The sequence below is a fragment of the Neophocaena asiaeorientalis genome, unplaced genomic scaffold (assembly GCF_003031525.2).
Source record: "Neophocaena asiaeorientalis asiaeorientalis breed wild unplaced genomic scaffold, Neophocaena_asiaeorientalis_V1.1 scaffold449, whole genome shotgun sequence".
NCBI lineage: Eukaryota > Metazoa > Chordata > Mammalia > Artiodactyla > Phocoenidae > Neophocaena > Neophocaena asiaeorientalis.
In genome coordinates this window covers 2,377,555-2,396,071 of record NW_020175027.1, presented here as the reverse complement: position 1 = coordinate 2,396,071, position 18,517 = coordinate 2,377,555, and the positions used below count along the sequence as shown (strand labels likewise).

General features: G+C 52.6%; 4 protein-coding genes across 13 annotated transcripts in view; 3 read left to right on the top strand and 1 right to left on the bottom strand.

The window, feature by feature from the left end:
- The window catches only part of TMEM8B (transmembrane protein 8B), a 44,110-nt gene extending 31,280 nt beyond the window's left edge, over positions 1-12,830 (bottom strand). For 3 of the 9 annotated variants that reach the window (XR_003005687.1, XR_003005688.1, XM_024762996.1), the window contains exon 1: positions 2,309-3,307. Coding sequence is in view for 4 of the 9 variants with exons in the window: in XM_024762996.1 (XP_024618764.1) it covers positions 2,309-2,834 (526 nt within the window). In the remaining 5 variants the exon portion in view is untranslated. Of the gene's footprint in view, positions 1-2,308; positions 3,308-11,544; positions 11,750-12,704 lie in introns of those variants that run through there. The other 6 variants (XM_024762999.1, XM_024762992.1, XM_024762994.1 and 3 more) reach the window with 6 other exon arrangements.
- On the top strand, positions 5,638-10,079 carry FAM221B (family with sequence similarity 221 member B). The gene is made up of 6 exons (XM_024763015.1): positions 5,638-6,259; positions 6,438-6,581; positions 8,906-9,016; positions 9,175-9,372; positions 9,564-9,683; positions 10,042-10,079. The coding sequence occupies exons 1-6, from the start codon at positions 5,638-5,640 to the stop codon at positions 10,077-10,079; spliced, it is 1,233 nt and encodes a 410-aa protein (XP_024618783.1).
- A 521-nt stretch (positions 12,831-13,351) lies between the features above and the next one.
- On the top strand, positions 13,352-15,519 carry HINT2 (histidine triad nucleotide binding protein 2). Of its 2 annotated transcripts, XM_024763007.1 has the most exons (6): positions 13,373-13,491; positions 13,712-13,783; positions 14,719-14,859; positions 14,957-15,061; positions 15,166-15,238; positions 15,333-15,519. In XM_024763007.1, the coding sequence occupies exons 1-6, from the start codon at positions 13,405-13,407 to the stop codon at positions 15,422-15,424; spliced, it is 570 nt and encodes a 189-aa protein (XP_024618775.1). In that variant the 5' UTR covers positions 13,373-13,404; the 3' UTR covers positions 15,425-15,519. The 2 variants fall into 2 exon arrangements, with proteins under 2 accessions (XP_024618774.1, XP_024618775.1); XM_024763006.1 differs by lacking the exon at positions 13,712-13,783 and having other exon boundaries at positions 13,352-13,491.
- A 711-nt stretch (positions 15,520-16,230) lies between these two features.
- On the top strand, positions 16,231-18,500 carry SPAG8 (sperm associated antigen 8). The gene is given in 8 exon segments (XM_024763025.1): positions 16,231-16,345; positions 16,448-17,186; positions 17,289-17,463; positions 17,639-17,684; positions 17,769-17,883; positions 18,006-18,068; positions 18,178-18,331; positions 18,334-18,500. Coding segments are annotated over 8 exon segments (1,371 nt in total). The 5' UTR covers positions 16,231-16,307; the 3' UTR covers positions 18,375-18,500.
- Positions 18,501-18,517: the final 17 nt, after the last annotated feature.

Below are 18,517 nucleotides of genomic sequence, written 5' to 3'. Positions count from 1 at the left end.
CCTACAGATCTGTGTCCCAGAGGAAGCACAAGTAAGGCCCTAACCAAGCTCAGATGAACCTGCCTTGGATGTGCCAGTGCTTCCAGATGAGGCTAGAGTGATTCTCCATCACCACCTGAAACACACACACACACACACACACACACACACACGCATGCATACACACGGGCTGAGGCTGGCCCTTCTAGTGACAGCACTCAGTAGAACAAAAGGCTATTTCCTGTAACGGCAAGGCATGCCTGGGTTATGCAACTGCAGTCAGACAAGCCCAAGGAAAAGACCCAAGGATTTGTTGAGACCGACTGTGCCATCATGGTCCTGTGACAGTGCTAGTCTCTCCTCAGGCGAAACGTCTCATCACCACCAGGTCACAGAGCACCCCTGCAGGCCAGTGACTAGTAACAGCACTCAGGGCAGCCCTGCCTGCTGTGGGACCTAGTCAGTGCTCATTTCCACCTTCATTATAATCCTCCCAAAGCACCTGAAACTGCTTCTGGGCAATCATGCTTTAATCCACATCTTTCAGCTTTCTACAGCTCTGTGGCTGTCAATCACCCTCCTCTCTTAGTCATCCCAGTGTCTGCTCAATGGGCTCATGAACAAAGATGCTGGGGTGGCAGGGAGAGAAGCTATGAATTGGGCTTGACAGAATAGACTCCCCCTCACCCAAACTGAAAAACTGACCTGCCTTCTGCCTCTGCCCGATCTGCCAGCAGCAGTAATCAACACTGAGCAGTAACCAACACTGAGCCCCTCAAGGAATCTGGCTGGGGGCAGATGGATTACTCATGTATGTTGTGGGAGGCACCCAACACTGCCTCCAACCGGGAACTATCTACTTGGAGGTGACACTTCAGTGATCTGTCTGCAGGAGGGGCAAGAAGAGTTAAAGAGGAACATGCATGGGCCACATGTACCTCCCCCTCACACAGTAACATAGGCACTAAGGACACACAGGCTTACATGCACACAACAGACACGCACCTACACTTACCAACACACAAGCATATATACACTGCACATGCCCAGCATTCCCACAGATCCCTCAGGTACACACACAGACGCATAAGTGCCCAGATACCAGTGTGCATCCACATAGAGCTTGCACACCTCTGCAGGAGCAGTGACCTTTGGTGTGCATTGATTTCCTCAAGCTTGTACACTGAACCAGGGCCCCAGAGCTCACTGAAACGCAGCCCCTCCACCCCCAGCTGCTCTGCTACTTGTTATTGCCAAAGACTTCCTCAGGCACATCCCCATCACCTCTAGAGTGCCACCCGCCAGAGATGGCTGGGTGGCCATGGTTGGGGCCATGATGACTCTTTATTATGGGGCCATCTTTACAGCACATATCCTATGGCCAGGACCCCCTCATCCTCCCACATTCCACCCATTAGGAAGTTGGGTATCTCCCTCTCCTGTCCGAGTCACTTCCTCACTGGATGGTGGCCCTGGGCTGACAACTGACAAGTAAGGATGGTTTGTGGATGAAGCTCCCTTGTGGGAAGACAGGGGAGAGGACAGGTTGTGCTTTGAGCCTTTCTGCACTTGGATCTGTTTTCCTATTGGGCATATATTGCAATGAAAAAAAAAAAAACAGAAACAAAAACAAAAAACACCAGTATAGGATAGGAATGAGGAAATCTTTTTCTAGCCCCACACTGCCACTGACAAGCTGTATGATCTTGGGCAAACTGATCTCTTGCTGAGCCTCAGTTTCCCCAACTGTAAAATAGTCTCTGAGTTTCAACCCTGCTTTAAAAGTGTCAGGAATTGTTCCTAAGCAAATCAAGCTTATTTGGAATGAAACTCGTTATAAGAAGAAAACTCATTATAATGGCAACTAACCCATGTCCATGTTTTTTTCTTATTTGCTACATGTTATTTTCAAAACTGCTTTCTTAACCCTGTTTTAAGGCATGCCCAGTTCCTCAAAGGTTTAGGCCAGATCTTCCCACACTGGACTAGAGACTCTCTGCTGGGGGACTATGTCTCCCCCACCAAACTTCATGAGCAGGTGCAAAGCACTCAAGACTTTCTTGGAAAAGCAAGAGTCAGAGTGGAGTCCGGATGGACCCCAAGAAAGGAAACCTTGCAGTCTCTGTCAGCCACCTGCTGAGCCTCAAGCCCACAGCTACCACTCTTCTAACCCTGCCAATTCCTCTCAATTATGCAAGACTTCTTATTTCTCTCCACTTCTTCCCCAGTGATCTAGTTGCCCAGGTCCCACCTCTCCTGAATCCCTCCACTCCACCCCTCCCTGCCAGAACCCCATCCCTGCCTCGGTCTTTCCTGCTTCTGCACTCACCAGCCCCTGGGCCAAGGACAGACAACAGCAACAGCAGCAGTAAGGCTGACGGCAGCTGGAGCCCAGACCTGAGTCGAGGCTGGGAGAGGGGCAGGGTATGAAAGAGAGGGCTGGGTAGTGGGAGAGACCTGGGTAAACACAGAGATGAGGGCAAAGACTGGGATAAAGAGTTGGGCTGGGCTGGGCACTGGGACTTATGCAAGGGTAAGGGATGTGATGGAAGAAGGGACTGTGATGGGGACTGGAGGAGGGGCAGGGGTTGGGCCCCGGGCTTAAGCAAATTTTGAGAATGGGTCTGGGACAAGGGCTGGGCTGGGATTTGGGAAAGGAGGTGAAACAGGGGCAGGCGCTGGGATGGGGGCCAGGCCAGGGACTGGAGTGGAGGCCTGAGCTGGGACCCGGATCTGGGCATGCGCTGGGACCCAGGCCGTAGCTGGAACCTATGTGGAAAGCGGGGCGAGGGCGGGGTCGGGGGCCAAGGCCCGAATCTGGATAGGAAAAGGGGCCGGGACAAGGACTGTGCCATGGCCCGGGGCAGGGGCGGGGCCGGACAGGCCAGCGCGGGCGCTCGCAGAGCTGACCCGCGGCTCCGCTCCCACCCCCGGGGGGTGACCTCCGGTGTCCTCGCGGGCCCGGGGCCGGGGTCGAGCCTGCTGGGGCCAGGCCGGGGACCTGGGTAGGAGTTCAGGTCTGGGCGACTCCGGGCTGCGCTGGACGGGCGATAACCAGGCCCCGCGGCGGCGGCGGCCTCAGCCTGACGTCGTATGACGCTCCGCCCCCCGATTAGTTCGATTGGTCCTTCTCACTAAAGCCCGCCCCCGGCCCTATTCTATTGGTCTCTAACTTGGCCCTGCTGGGCTCGACGACAGACTTCGCCCCAGCTCCAGCTACCAGAGTCCCCGCCTTTCTCTCCCCAACCGCGGAGCCCAGATGCGCCCATCAGATTCTCACAGCCCCCACTGACCACCCCACAGACATCTCATAGGAACCCTACAGAGACCTTCATAAACCCAGACACCCACGGCCGTCCCCTCAGATATCTGCAGACCCTACCCAGAGACCCTCACAGAGTCTTACAAAGATCCCGCAAAACCGCTCACAGAGATCCGGCAAAACCCCATTAAAAGAAGTGACCCGGGCTTTGCTGGTGGCGCAGTGGTTGAGAGTCCGCCTGCCGATGCAGGGGACGCGGGTTCGTGCCCCGGTCTGGGAAGATCCCACATGCCGCGGAGCGGCTAGGCCCGTGAGCCATGGCTGCTGAGCCTGCGCGTCCGGAGCCTGTACTCCGCAACGGGAGAGGCCACAACAGTGAGAGGCCCGCGTACCGCAAAAAAAAAAAAAAAAAAGTGACCCTCTAGGTTTGTCCCCTCCGGGTCAAATGGAGACCCCTCAGGAGACCTCACTCACCGAGGAGGTGACCAGACTGCTGTTGCCACGGAGACTACTAGGCGTTCCGGTTGCCCTGGTGACGGATCCTCCACTCCCGGCCAGGGTTCCAGAGGCTTCAGTCAAGGCCCTTCCTCATCGGCCCTGGATCCTCTCGTCCCTCCCCCTTCCACCCTTCTTCAGAACTGGCCAGAGCTCCTTTGCGATTTTCTGCAGGTGTCCAAGTCCCCTCCTCAAGTTGTGACTTGCAGGCAAGGCCTCTCGGCACACAGCACCTGCAGCCAGGGCTCGTCCACAACCACAAGCGCCTTCTCTCCCTCGGGGCCAATACTTCCCTTCCCCGCTTAAGACAAGATCCTGACCTAAGGACTTGTAACAGCCGAGAAAAAGCCCAGAGGTATGTAGTCTCTCAAAAGGCCCCTCTTCCAAATCCTCGTTCCATTCCCTACTCAGTCCAACCCCCTCCCATTCTCTACTTTTCATCCTTATCCTCTCCCTCCCCTATGTTTCTCCACTCAGTTCCCTCCTCCCCTTTTCCCTTTCCTCTCCTCCCATCCTCTGGTTCTTCACCCTCAGGCCCCTTTATCCACTTGCTGAATGTCTGGCCATCTTCCTCCCCATCATCCTACTCTCCCTCTGCTTTCTGACACAAACTTCCCCTTTGGAAAGGCCCTGATGAGTTTAAGAAACGATAAATATAGTATTTCTGGAGCATGGACAAAGGTAGAGACCAGGGGAAGGTAAGGCTGGAAATCCTTAGGCAGTCTTGCAAATGATGACAGGCCTTGAATGTCAGGGCCAAGAAATTTGGACCTAATACTTAGGCTGAGTCACTGAGTGTTAATTTTTAAGCAAGGGAATGCCGTTGTTGGGTTTGCATTTTAGAAAAGTCTCGCCTGGGTCATTAAGGTGGACTGACCCCTTTTGGACGTCCTTCCAAGATAAATTAGGCACACTCCACTCCCCACAGCATCCTGGGCTTACCCCAGCACAACACCAACTCGTTGGTATTGTCATTTTGGTTAACCTGTCTTCTTCCCAGATTCTTTCAACTGAGTCCAGTACCTGAGTAAAAGTGTTAAGATTAGGCTCTTTGTAGAAGTTACCTAAATCAATGAAAGAATGGGAAAGTGGATTAATATGCTGGGGAAGGCAGCAGAGGGGCAAAGTTATTACATAATCCAGGTAGAAAATGATGAGAACTTGAACAAAATTGGAGAGAAAGGAGAGGAGAGAATGGATTTGGGGGATATTTAGAAGATAGGAAATATAGTCCTTGGTGCCCATTTTAAGATGTAGGCTGAGGGGAAAGGAGAATTCTAGGATAATTCTCAGAGTTCAGTTTTGATGCCCTGTGGGACATCCATTTAGCAATGTCCAGCAGACAGTTGGGTATGACTGTGAAGTACAGGGGTTTAAAAGGGTCTGAGCTGGAAATATGGATTTAGGAGTCATCAGGTGTCATCAGCATACACCTGGAAGTAGCTGAAGCCTTGAACATGAATGACATCACCAAGGGGTGGGGGAGGGGTCCCTAGACAAAACTAGACTGTGGTCATGGCATCCTCCTGCACTCTTGGGAGCAAACCCCCACTTTGGCTTGGTCTTCCCAGCCTCTAGAACTCCACAGCCTGACCTCCATGGTCCTAAGTTATGCCCAGAACCCTGCTCTTGGACCAGCCAAGATGCTATGTTAGGACCCCTCCTCTGCTACCATCTACTGATGGGATTCTGACTGCTTCAGCCTTTCAGTATGCGGTATGGGGTCTAGGCACATGGGTGAAGCTCCTAGCACCATACCCTGGCCCAGAGTTCATCTGGCTTCCCCCTTATATCTCAGGTACACTGAAAACTTTATCCTAATTCCATAGCCCCCTGTGAATCCTGACTTGCAGACCCTCCAATCCCAACCTAATGAAATGTGTACCCTATTCTACCACTAGATGGAAGCAGACAAGGTCACAGAAGAGCCTCATACCACCATGGATGCGGAAGAGAGCCTTTCTTCAAAGGACCCCTCTGCTGAGGACTCACAGAAGCCCCCTATCCCTGAAATCCCCTTAGAGCCTGCCCTCTCTGAAACCCCTTTAGAGCCCCTTGCCTCTGAATCTCATATGGTGCCATCCATTTCCCAGATCCCTTTAGAGACCCACACCGCTGAAACCCCTTTGGAGCCTTCCATCTCTGAGATTCCTTTAGAACCCTCTGCCTCTGAGGTCCCTTTGGAGACCCCTACCCCTGAGACCCAGTTGGAGACTCACATCTCCAAGGTCCCAGAGAAACACCTTACTTTTCAGACCTCATCATTAAGCTGTGTCTCTGTGTCTTCCTCTGATTATCTGAAGGAAGCCTTCTCTGAGTCTTCCTCCAGTGAGGGCTCATGGACAAGGAGGTCTATCCAGACCTCTGAATCTGAGAGCGTTCCAAAGCACTCCCTTTCAGGCCTTCCAGCCCAAGTCCACCTGGACACATCTGCAAAAGATGGGGAAGAGGAAGAAGAGGGAGAGAAAGGGGTGGATGCCACTGACAGCACCACGCACGCAGCTCAGCCTGAACACCAGCTGGGCAAGAAGAAGGGGAAGAAAGGAGTCAGCCGTAATTGCTCCTGCCCTTTCCCCCTTTCTCATCACTGTCTTTGACCTGCCCCAGGAGGAGAAGATTGAGTTACTCTCTGACCTGGCCCCTTCTCTTAGTCTTAGGGCGTCCTCACTTCCCCTTAATTACTCAGCCCCTTCCTCCCCAGGTTACACCATCCACCCAGTGGTCCCTGCTGAGCAGGCAGACCTGGTGGAAGTGACTAAGTCAATGCACAAAGGGAAGTTTGGTGCTCAGGTGAATTATCTTTTCCAGTGGGAGAAGGAGGCAGCCCTGAATGCCATCCAAACAGGTGAGCCCAGGCAGCCTTTCAGGGGCTGGTGACAGGCCCATGGACATCCTCCCATCCAACAGGATCTAGGAACCTGCCCGTTCAATGAATAGCCCTTGTGGAAATGGCAATGCCACTTGCCTGGAATCTGGGAGGGGAGCAGGCAGGTAGGCCAAGGTAGATGAGGGTGGATGCAGACAAAAAGTGGGGATATTCATATAAAACCAGGCAGGAACAGGTGGTTGAACAAAGGCTCAGATACCCTGCACCAAACAGATCCTAAGGCAGAGATGGCCCAGGACCCTGGACAGTTTCCAGGTGACTTGTTGCTCTGATACGGCAAAAGGCCTTAGTCCCCTTGGTGGAACTCCATTAAAAGGCTGTCATGGGGAATTCCTTGGTGGTCCAGTGGTTAAGACTCCACACTTCCACTGCAGGGGGCACGGGTTCAATCCCTGGTCAGGGAACTAAGATCCCCCATGCTGCATGGTGTGGCAAAAAATTAAAAAAAAAAAAAAAAAAAAAAGGCTGTCATCACTGCAGCCCCTCAAGTAGTGTCTGAGGTATATTTGCCATTCCCCTGGTTCAAACTCCAGTCTTCTTCATCTGAAAGGTGGGCAATGACTCCCACATCAGTGCTTGAATTTGACTCTCCCAGGCCCTCAGGCTAGGCCTTGATCTATGGGCACTAACACTTGTTCACCTCTGTACCTCACCCGATCCTGCACTGTATCCTGCTACTCTGAACAGAGTTCAGAATTCCTCTAGTGGAATCCTGGTCCCTGCCCACCCGCACTGTGACTCGGCCTAAAATCTGCCCTTTCAACCAAGCTTCCCTGTTGTAATGGGGCACTAATACCACAGGCTGGCAGTATCAAGTCAGAAGCATCAAAACCAAAAGCCACATCTGGACAGGCTTAAGATCCTAAGAGACCAGGGGAAAGACAAGAAAATCTAGTTTGACAGGCACAGAATTGTGGATTGTGGTCCTGGCCAGAGTCAAAGACCAGAGGACACTAACTCTTTCTCATTCTCCTTATGGAATTTCAGGGCTTTGCCTGGAATATGGAGTCTCTCTTCCCTCCTAAAGGAATTTGCTCACTCTCTTATTCAGTCAAGCATCTATATTCTCTGAGCACCTATTCTGTGCCAGGTCCTGTGTTAGGACATCGATGAAAAGACTGACCCTTCCTTGGAGGAACTCACGGTCTAACGAGAATACAAGTGAACAGTCCATTATAATGCATTGTACTGTGATAGGAGTAGAATGAGAGCCACAGAAGGCAAGAGGAAGGGCCCCTAGACAGACAGGGGAAGTCAGGGACAACTTTCTGGTGGAGGTGACAGTTCACTGGAAACTTTAAATGAGAATAAGAGTCCTAGAGCTAAAGGCCCCACTCCTTGGGAACTCAGGATTCTTGGCTCGAAGTTGGGGTACTCTCAGCTCTCACAGAGGATGAGAAACTCTGAGTGGGAAATGCTCTGGTTCTCCTCCCACATTTACTCAGCACCACCCTTGCCTTGTGGTGAGACTGACCGTGAAGCCAGACAGTTTCAGATCTCAAGGGTGGTGGCCTCTTGCTGGTGCCTGCTCTCAGGGATATGTCTTGGCCTCACCTTCCTTTCCATGCCTCCTTTCTCAGCCTCACAAGCTTATATTTTTGCTTTTCACCACTCATGACTTCTGGCCTCCCCCTTTCTCCTGACCCTTGGAGAGCCATAGGCAGCCCTTCTCAAGTTCACAGAGGGTATTAGTTCAGTAACACCAGGAACGCAGAAGGGAAGTATGAAGGTGCCAACCTGGACAAGTGAGAGAAGCCCTCCTCCCACCTCCTGGCACCAGGGCTGCCCAACCTCCTCCTCCTCTTCAGGTCCCTTCAATACTATGCTCCTTAGGAGCCAGTCCCCACCATCTACTCTGCACCTGGCCCAGCATCTTCCCTTTCCCTCACCTTAGACACTTCAAGGCAACAGAACAAAGGTGGACTCTAATGTTGGGAGGGGAGGAGATGAGAATCCCACAGTCACAGAGAACTCAGCAAGATACATGTTCATCGTCAAACAAAATTTCACATATAATCTTCCTGCTCGGCATTGAAGACCGTCTTCAGTTCCCTCTGACGGGCTGACACAGATGGAGTGGATCCTAGGGTGGGGAGGGATCTGAAGATACTTGTGGGGCGATGAGCAAACCTTGAAGAAAAAAGTCTAAAGGGGTAGGGATGAGGACTCGTGGGTAGAGATAGATACACACAGCGGGGGGGGAGAGGTGAGAACACCTTGGGGGGAGCTTAGGCTATTTTTTCTTCTTACTTTTCCTTATTACTCAATCCCTCCACACCCAGGTCTCTATATTGGCTGGCGCTGCCCCCATTATCTATGGAACTGTTTCCGGATTGGGGATGAGTCCAAGTGCTTTTGTGGACACTTGTTGAGAGAGCACCAGATCATCTCAGGTGTGGAGTGATAACTGTCCTCTGTCACGTGTTGGGATGTATGAGAGCAAGTGTGTGTGTGTGTGTGTGTGTGTTGGTTTGGGGGAGGGGGTTGACATGGGAAAGCCAGGCCCTGTTAGGTACTGGCCTAACCCTACCATCCATCCCCCTCCTCACAGACATATCCGTGCCCTGCAATGTGGGCCAGTGCCGCTGCCTCATGTTCTGCTTTATCCCATCACGCCCAGAGGAGGTGGGTGAGCTCTGGCTCAAGAGGCGGGCCACCTTTGACCCCAGGGCCTGGAGAGCCCAATGTCGCTGCAAACACAGCCATGAAGACCACGCAGCTACCACGTCCCATTCCTGCAGGGTCAAAGGTACCTTCCAGAGCAAGGGGAGTGCAGGGGTGGGCATGGGTCGGGATAGGTTGCAAATAGTTTGGGGATGCAGATGGGGAGCTGGGTGGAGAGACTTGGGCTTGCGGTTGGTGAGGAAGAGATGAGAATGTAGTCAGCCCCTGGGGAAGCCCCAATACCCTATACTTTTCTTGGCTGCCCCCTTGCCCCAGGCTGTTGGTGCAACTGCTTTGAGTCTAATTTCCTCTGTGTGGCCTGTGACTGGCGCTGGCAAGAACATGAGACTTTCTTTGAGACTGAGGAGACCCAGCAGCGAGGAGGGAGGCCTCACGGTGAGGGGGCAACCTGGGGTAGGGGCCCACTCCAGGGTCTGTAATCAGAAGGCCAGGCAGGAAGGCACTCCTGCCCTACACCATCCCATCCAGGACTACTTCACCCCTCCCATCTGCATCCCATACCTGCAGTGGTTTCCACCCCCAGGAGCAGATTATGTGCCTTTAGCGGAGATGCCTACCCTCTGAGAAGCCATCATCAACAACTCTGACTTCGAGGCCCTCCAGAAGAAGGGGCCCTCTGGCCATCCCAGCCCCCACCCTAGTCCCCCTGGGCTCCCTAGCCCATGCAGTGTCCAGCCTGGCCCCATATCTGACCCCTGTACCTGACCCTTTCACCTGCTCTTCCCTCCTCCAGGGACAGACACTGTCAACACCTGGTGCAGGCCTCAGTGAGCCTGGCCCAGATCAGCAATAAAGGGAAAGCCACTGGAATCTGGCTGGCTCTGTATGAGGCAGATAGAGCCCGGCCCCGGGGCAGACACCCTAGGACCTTGGGGTTGGCACCTACAGGGGGTGAGAGAGAGCACCAGGCAGGAGAGAGGCTGGATCCAGCCATCTGCCTCCACTGCACTCACGTTCAAACTGCTAGCTCTGGCATCAGGAGGAGAGAGTGGCTTCAAGGAAGCCAAGGAGGGAGGGGAGTTCAAGAAGGAGCAGTGATGTTAGACACAGGTAGGGGCTCCAGTAAGACAAAGACTGAAGAGTGTCCATCGGATTTTGCGATCAGAAGGTCTTTGGTGACTTCAGAGGGTGCAGCTTCAGTGGTGCCGTGGACCAAACAGCAGTGAGTGTGAAGGAATTTCTTTAAGAAACTTAGACGAAAAGAGCAGGGAAGAAGTCAGACAATATCTACAGGGGGATGTGGGGTCAAGGAAGCATTTTGTATTTAGGAAAAAGGGAGGGGCCAGTAGAGAAAAAGACCTTGAAGGGTACAGAAGAGAAAGAGAGATGCCTGGTGAAGCCACATCCCAAAGATGGAAGGAGAGGATGGGGTCAAGGTGGAAGTGAAGGGATTCACTCTGGACAGGAGAAACACCACTTCTTGAGACCAGGAGGAGGAAGGAGGATGGAAGAAAGGATGGAAGGAAGGATGGGGCCTTCACTGAGCTGCAGGGAGTAGGATCTGGTGGAAGTTGCCCTGTAAAGTAGGAGACAAGGTCAGCTGCTGGTGGGGGAGGAGAGGGATAAGAGTGGGAGGCAGGAGGCAGGAAGAGAGGTGAAGGTTTGGGAAGGCTAATGAGGGAAACTGCAGAGAAACCTGATCGGTGGGCAATTAGGGATTCAGGTATAGTTGGAAGCAGGAACCTAGTTAGAGAAGCAGAGAAGCAAAATATTTAGATTAATGGGTGGTGACGGGAAGGGTATCAGGGAGGGTGATCAGGAAAATAATGCAAAAGAAGGCTTGAGGATGTGGAGGGAGCTGACCATACAAATAGGAAAGTGAAGCCAGGAAGGAATTGACAGATTAAAAAAGGGAACAGTCAAAGGAACAGAAGTCTCATGAGGTCCAGTAGCAAATGTAGTGGTAGGGATCAAAGTACAGGAGACAGTGGCCAGAACAGGCAGAGTGCTGCAGCTCTCAGATGAGAGCAGCTGCAAGTGATCACAAGAGCCTGGAGTGGAGAAGACTGTGGGCTAGGGGCCAGAGTCCGTGAGTGTTGGGGAGTGACTAGGAAGCCCACTGGTGATTCTTATGGGGAATAGGAGTTTCTGACACTAATGAGCTCTGTGATCTTAGACAAATCACGTTCCCTCTCGGGGCCTCTGTTTCTGGATCTATAAAAAAGGATAACCTCTGTGCTACCTGCCTCTATGAGAATCCGAAGAAATAACCAGTTTCAAAGTGTTCTGTACTCACCTACGGCTCCTGGCTGGTTTCCTCTTCCCAGCACCTTTTATCTCTTGCCCTTCTCCAGAGCAGCTCTAGGGGCTGCTGCTGTCCCAGAGACACACGGACAACGGCAGCCTCCAGGGCACTGAAAAGGCCAATGTACATCTCCTCACGTTTAGGGAGGCCCTCTATTATTCCAAGGAAAGGTATGCAACTTTGACTGCTAGAACTCCTGGGGGAAATAACAGGGTCAAATGTCTGTCCTTTGGAGGAGAAAGGACTCTCTAACAATAATATGCCTATTCAAAAGAAATCATTACTATCTCCAGAAGTAGAATTCCCCATTACTGGTTATTAGGCAATTAGCACCATGATGACCACTCACTAAAACCAACTCAGCTAACAGTCAACAATTACTGTGATAAACTCATTCAAGAAAGTATTATGCAGCCATTACAAAGTATATTTACATAGACTATGTAATAATATGGGAAACTGACTGTAAATGGAATAAGAATATAATATGTAATACATATGTATTATATATTATGGAAAAGGAAGTAAAAAAACACCAAATGTTATTCATTCCACAAATAATTATTGGGCACCTATATATGTCAGGCCATGTGCTAAAATAAAAAACAAAACTAACGATACGGTGGTGACTTTTCTCCTGTGTTAAACCTCAGACTAAAACTTTCCTGGTGTGAGTACATTAGCATTTTGTGACCCCATGTTTCTGATGTCAAAAAATATATATTCCAGCAGAACGAAATATACTTCTAACCTAGCCGTAATACATTTCCCTTGTCCTTCAAACTCGCCCGGCTCACTGAAAATGCCAGGCACGGAGCTAACCGTATCACATACTTTTTCTGATTAGGAAATAACATTGGATACGTATTCCTTTGCTTATTAGTCGTGCAGCAAAGACAGGACACTCCTGGCCCCGCCCGTTAAAAAAAAAAAAAAGGAAAAGAAAAATGCAAAAACCGCCCCGAAAACAAACTGCAGAATCTTTAGTCTTGGAATATTTTAACAAGCACATAAACTAAGGAGGAACTGCCCTCAGATGAGTAAGTTAACATCTTTGAAATGGTCAAGGGGCTGAAACTGTCCTTGTGGGGAAAATGCTGGGTATCTATCCCACCAGTTAAAAAAAAAAAACAAAACCCGTGCCCATTCACCTTCAGGCCAACCGCCCGGCGCCCTCCCCCCGCCTCTTTCTTCCGGGACTCCTATCGGCCTGGAATTCCAGGGGTAGTGGTGGTTCCTGGGGCCAATAAGCGCGGAACGGCCCCTCTCCGAACCCCGCCCTCCTCCCGGCCAAGGCAATGAAAGGGTCCACGGCCTCTGAGCCTCTGCGCGGCAGGTGACGGAGCACCGCCCCCTTCCTCCCAGCCCACCAGTAGGGGCCCGACCCGAATAGAAGGAGCCAATACGATAAAAGCCCCACTACCCCCCCGCCCCCCGAGCCGCAACCTAAGCTGGGCCGGCCTTGTCTTGTGAGCCAATTGGAGGAAAATCCCACCTCCAGGTCTCTCAATCCTTCCAATGGATGAGAAACTATCTCACAGCGCAGCTAGTGAGGGGATCCAATCGTAAAGGAACTTTCACTCTGACTAGAGGACGAAGCCAAAGGAGTAGAAAATTCGCCCTCTAGTTGGCACAAGAAGCCAATGGGATGAAAAGATCCCGCCTCTACCGTGGCGGCGGAGCCAGTGGCGTGCCGGGCCCAGGAGCGTGACCCAATGGGATGATGGGGTTCGCTCCCGGCCGCGGGCGGAGCCAATGGCCGCCGCTCTCCGGCTCCCCGCCTCCCCACCTCGGCTGGCCACAGAGCCCGAGCGCTGGCCGGGGTGGGAGGTTCCCGCGGCCGAGGGGAAGATGGCGGCAGCCACGGTGCTGGCCGCTAGGCTCTGCGTTGCGCGCCGGGCGGTGGCGGTAGCGGTAGCGGGGCCGCGGGGGGCGCAGGTGAGAGGTGGCCGTGGGGCGAGGAAGGGGTCCCGCGGGCTCTGACGCCCTCCAGGGCCGGGGGGCGCGTTCCTCCCCGGTTACCCCCGGCCTGCGCAGCCCTGCGGCCTCGCGGGGCCGGAGCCCGAGCGCCCGGCCGGGAACCTTGCCCCTCCCGAAGTGCAGGCTCCAGGGCTGTGCGGTGAGGTCGGACTGGTGGTCACGGCAGCATCTCTTAAAGTCTCGCCGCGAGAGAAACGAACCGGCGATGAACGACGCCCTGCACAGGCCCGGGCACCGAGGTCGACACAGGGTCAGTGCAGCGTCTGCTGCCATCTCCCAGCCGACCGTTCGAACGCCTACTCTGGGCAGCTCCTCAGTGCCCCCTGCGGGACGTGAGCTTTTTCTCCTGGGAGCCAGTCTTCTGCCCCGTCAGACTCCTGGCTTTTTACTGAGCACTAATGCTAACTTCCCTTCTTCTTCCTGTGTGCCAAAGCGACTCAAGGGGTCAGATTCATTCCGTCCCTTTTCCCCACAATGTGACATCTCTGACTTCAGCCTTCTCTCAGTCCCTGGGAAACGGGGCCTTCCCTACCCTCAATCCCCAGGGGCTGGGGTTGTGTTCACTCAACTGAACTCCTCCCTCCACCGATTCAGGGGACTGGAGTGAAAATTCACAGTAAGAGGTCAGATGTGACACTCAGACACCTTTGTGTCAAACAGGGCAATTGTATTAAAACCTGGATAAGATAGTTAACACGGCTTAAAGATCAGACAACAAGTAATGGAAGTAAATGGAAACATTAACAAGGTGAGAGTAAATGGAAAGAGCTCCAAGTAGTCTTAAGAGATGATGCAAACCACCCCCTTTATATTTGAAGCCGAGAGAAGGGATTCATCTAAGGTAATTCAATAGTAAAATAGGAACTTGGACCTAAGTCTCCAGGTTCTCATTCTGCATCCTTTCCCCTGAACAGTGCTAGATTTCCTCAACCCTTTAGGAGCAGGAATCAATTGCACTGCTGAATCCTGCAGTGAAATCTGCCTGTTATCTAACCAGGCCCAGCACTATCTGGCCCTACTCTCTGCTGCTGATGCTCTGAAAGTGAGGAACTTTCCCTTTGAGTGGGAACCACTAATAGGTTCTTAGAAGGGTGAAGTTAATGGCCAGCCTCTGCCAGCCCCAACTAAGTACATGAGACAGGTATTGCCAGCTTCCTCCCTTGGGTGTGTCTGACCCACCTTCAGGTCCGAGGAGCTGCAGCTGTGACTGATGGGAATGAAGTGGCCAAGGCCCAGCAGGCAGCTCCTGGTGGGGCAGCCCCAACCATCTTCTCCCGGATCCTGGATCGAAGCCTCCCAGCTGACATTCTGTATGAGGACCAGCAGGTGGGGCGCCCTTAGGACTCATCCCCTTAGGAATTTCATAAATACCATCCAGCCTGTTGAAATAACATGGTGGCCTCTGGCCTGTCATTGCTCCCAGTGTCTCGTATTCCGTGATGTGGCCCCTCAGGCTCCTGTGCACTTTCTGGTCATTCCTAAGAAGCCCATTCCTCGCATTAGCCAGGCTGAAGAAGAAGACCAGCAGGTGGGAAGAAAAGGGCCAGGGTTTGGCTGGGGGAGCCCTGTACTCAGCTAGAAATTTTGCCCCCGGTAAATGAAGCCACATGTCTCCTTCCCGTTTCCCTGTAGCTTCTAGGACACCTTCTCCTTGTGGCCAAGAAGACAGCAAAGGCTGAGGGGCTGGGAGATGGATACCGACTTGGTGAGTGACGTTTGGCCCTTGAGCCCCTCACCTATGAATTCTCATACCTACCCCTCGGTATGATCTTCATTCTTTGACCCAAGCTCCATTTCAGTGATCAACGATGGGAAGCTGGGCGCACAATCTGTGTATCACCTGCACATTCACGTACTTGGGGGCCGACAGCTCCAATGGCCTCCAGGTTGAACCTACCAAATGACCAAGGACCTCAGACTTGGATGCTTGGATGGGGGTGGGGAAAAACGGCACCCTGTAATGCTAATAAACTTGCTCTCCCTCAATTCTGGATCCCTGTCTTAAATATATAAAGATTTATACCACAAATAGGAAAGAAAACTGATTCAAGACTATGATCCCCCTTGACTATGGTCTGAGACACTAAGGAGGCCCATCCTGTAGCTAAAGGAGCATTTGCCTATATATCTGTGAGCTCAGGACTCATGGTCCACCTGGGTCAGGCCTCTAGAAAAGTAGCAGCAGGAATAAGCCTGAATGAGTAGGAAGAGACTGAATCCCAAGACTTGCTCAATTCAGATGCCAAGCCATGTTCTAAGGGGGTCTGGAAGGAGGACTGTCAATGTGAGGGCCTTTTATTGAAAGAGAAGTGATCACACCAAAAAAGTCGCTACCCTTTGACTAATTCCCATGTCTCACCATTTTGCTTTTAAGCTGTTGTCTGACGTCTTTTCATCCTTAAAATTTTTAAAAAGATGCCCCCACTTTTGAGAATGAACTACTGTTGCCCCTACATAAACATACCAAGTAGGCTTTCATCTGATATAACAGCTCTGTGCCTGTTCAACGCAAAGAACCACCTTAGAAAGCCTCAGTAAGTCCTGCTTAGGTATGGAGGGCGAGGCCTTAGGCCAGCGGAACCGTAAAAGCCGGGCTGAGGCGGAAGGGAGGCCAGACGGAAGGCAGACTTCCCAAACTACGCCAGGTGCAAGACTTCCGCCCCGCAGAGACCTTGCCCCCACCCCCACCCTCGCCGTCAGCCCAGCTCTGGTTCCGCGCAGTCTCCTGGAATGATTTGCCGTCTCTATGGCAACCCAGTAGCTGGCGTCTGAAGATGGAGACCACTGAGTCTACCGAGGGATCACAGTCACGGTGAGAGGCACAGCTCTGGCTGCAGGCTTAAGGGGACAAGGAAGGTTAACAGACTCGCTTTGCTGCGCTTCTGACAACTTTTCCGCTTTCACTTTTTTTCAGCTCTTTAGATGTACAGCCCAGCCCCGAAGGACTAGGGTCTATTTCGGATCCCTTTCCTTCTTGGGATGGCCGTCATAGGTCAGCCCTGGAAGCTGCAAGGGCAGAAGCTTCAGCAGCTGCTGCAGCCGCCTCCACTATCGAAGCAGCTGCATTACCTACAAAGACCCCAGCGCCCTACTCTGAACGGAGCCTTCTCATGGAGCCCTCCTCTGAGAGTCTTCTTGGGGAGCGCTACACTGGACCCAGATTCACCCACAAGATAGGCCACGGGAGACTTGGCTTTGAGCCTGTCTCTGTTTCCCATATTGCTTGGACTCCCTATACTGCAAATGACCTTAGCTCTAGCCCTGGTCTTGGCTTCAGCTCTGGCCCTGGTCCTGGCTCCAGTTCTGGTCCTGGCAGTGGCTCTGGTCAAGGTCCTGGCAACGGCTCTGGTCGAGGCACGGGTCCTGGTCCTGCCGCTGATTCTAGGCATAGGCCAGGCTCTGGCCAGGGCCCTGGTTTCAGCTCCTCTGCTCCTTCAGGCTTCATAAAACCCAGGGCAGATCTGCTCCCTAATTATGCCTCCTGGAGTCACCACAGCCACTGGGAGCCTCAGAAACAACCCTGGAAATTTTTGAAAGTCTCAGAACCTGTTGCCCGAGGGCTGTGGAAGCCCCCTGAGGTTGAAGGGACAAGTAAGGTTCTCAGTGAAACACTGCCACGGGGCCAGTGCCTTCTCTACAACTGGGAGGAGGAGGTATTAAGGTTTTAACCTGCTCCTTTTTGTTGAAGGCTGCCCCCAGTCGATGAGGGTGGGTACCAGAAAGGATATCATGGTCACTCAACTTGGGGCCCACAGAGAGCCACCAACCACCTGGATCAAGTCCCAAGCATGCAGGATGGCTCTGAGAGTTTCTTTTTCCGACACGGACACCGGGGACTGCTGACCCTGGAGCCACAGTCACCCATGTGCTCCAGCACCACCCAGAAAGATTCATACCAGCCCCCAGGAAACCACTCTCAGCCAATTCGAGGTATGAAACATGAGAGAATGGGCCAGAGTGAGTCTAGCAGAGAAAAAAAGAGAGGAATGTCTGATGAGTGTAAAACGCAAAGCTCAGTTTTTCTTCCTTTTCCCCAATTTTTTTTCTTCTGGGCCTGTTTCTTAACCAGACTCCCCCACTCTGTCCATTCCCTGACCTCCCGCAGGGAAACGTGAAGCCATGCTGGAGATGTTCTTGCACCACCAGATCTGGTGAGAGGCTGGGTGAAGGGGAAAGGGGAGGGGGAGGACAAAAATCAGGGGAGAATGGCCTTGATGCCCCTCAGGCCAATGTAGTAAAGAGGTGCAGGCAGAGCAGGAACCCACAAGGAAGGACTCTGAGGTCGAGTCTGTGACACACCACGACTATGGAAAGGAGCTGGTGCAATCAGGGCCTCCTGCCCCAACAAAGGTAAGAACCCATCCCACCCCACTTGTACAGCTGGGCCCTGACAGGCTGTGGGAAAGCAGCAGGCCCAGAGGTTGAGAGAGGGAGCTTCAGGCCAAGAGTTATTCAGTATCTCTCCCTCACAGCCTCACGACTACCCTAAGGAACAGCCTGAAACCTTCTGGCTACAGAGGGCACCACAGCTACAGGTGTGTGAGGGTGACCAGGTGTTGGGAGTGGGGGAAAAGGACGGGAAGAGGCTGTTCTGTCCCGGCTTGGAGGAGAGAGGGCTCTGTCCTCATTCTGGCACTCCTCCAGGGTGTCAGTAACATCAGGACTCTGGACACGCCATTCCGGAAGAACTGCAGCTTCTCAACACCAGTGCCTTTGTCTCTAGGGCAGCCCTTGCCCTATGAACCCGAGAATTATTCCCACCAATTGGGAAAAATATCTTCCCTTGGCTGTCAGGGAGGAGGGCAGGTGGTGGAGGGAGGGGTAGAACTACTCCTGTCTAAGGGTCGAGGAGGGAAGTAGACGTGGAATATGGAATCTCCTTCTGTCTGTACTGAAGAGATGGGGAGGAAGTGAATTCGGTCTGTACTTGGTGAAGGGGCTCTTTACATAAAAAGGGTTCTCTCTCATCCTGAGACTGCTCATT

Excerpts from the sequence above, each read along its gene's own strand:
- FAM221B (XM_024763015.1), top strand. The coding sequence starts at position 5,638 with ATGGAAGCAGACAAGGTCACAGAAGAGCCTCATACCACCATGGATGCG. Across the intron at positions 6,582-8,905 it reads CCTGAATGCCATCCAAACAG|GTCTCTATATTGGCTGGCGC; the intron begins GTGAGCCCAGGC and ends CTCCACACCCAG. Across the intron at positions 9,684-10,041 it reads GCGAGGAGGGAGGCCTCACG|GGACAGACACTGTCAACACC; the intron begins GTGAGGGGGCAA and ends TCCCTCCTCCAG.
- HINT2 (XM_024763007.1), top strand. The coding sequence starts at position 13,405 with ATGGCGGCAGCCACGGTGCTGGCCGCTAGGCTCTGCGTTGCGCGCCGG. Across the intron at positions 13,784-14,718 it reads GGCACCGAGGTCGACACAGG|GTCCGAGGAGCTGCAGCTGT; the intron begins GTCAGTGCAGCG and ends ACCCACCTTCAG. Across the intron at positions 15,062-15,165 it reads CTGAAGAAGAAGACCAGCAG|CTTCTAGGACACCTTCTCCT; the intron begins GTGGGAAGAAAA and ends GTTTCCCTGTAG.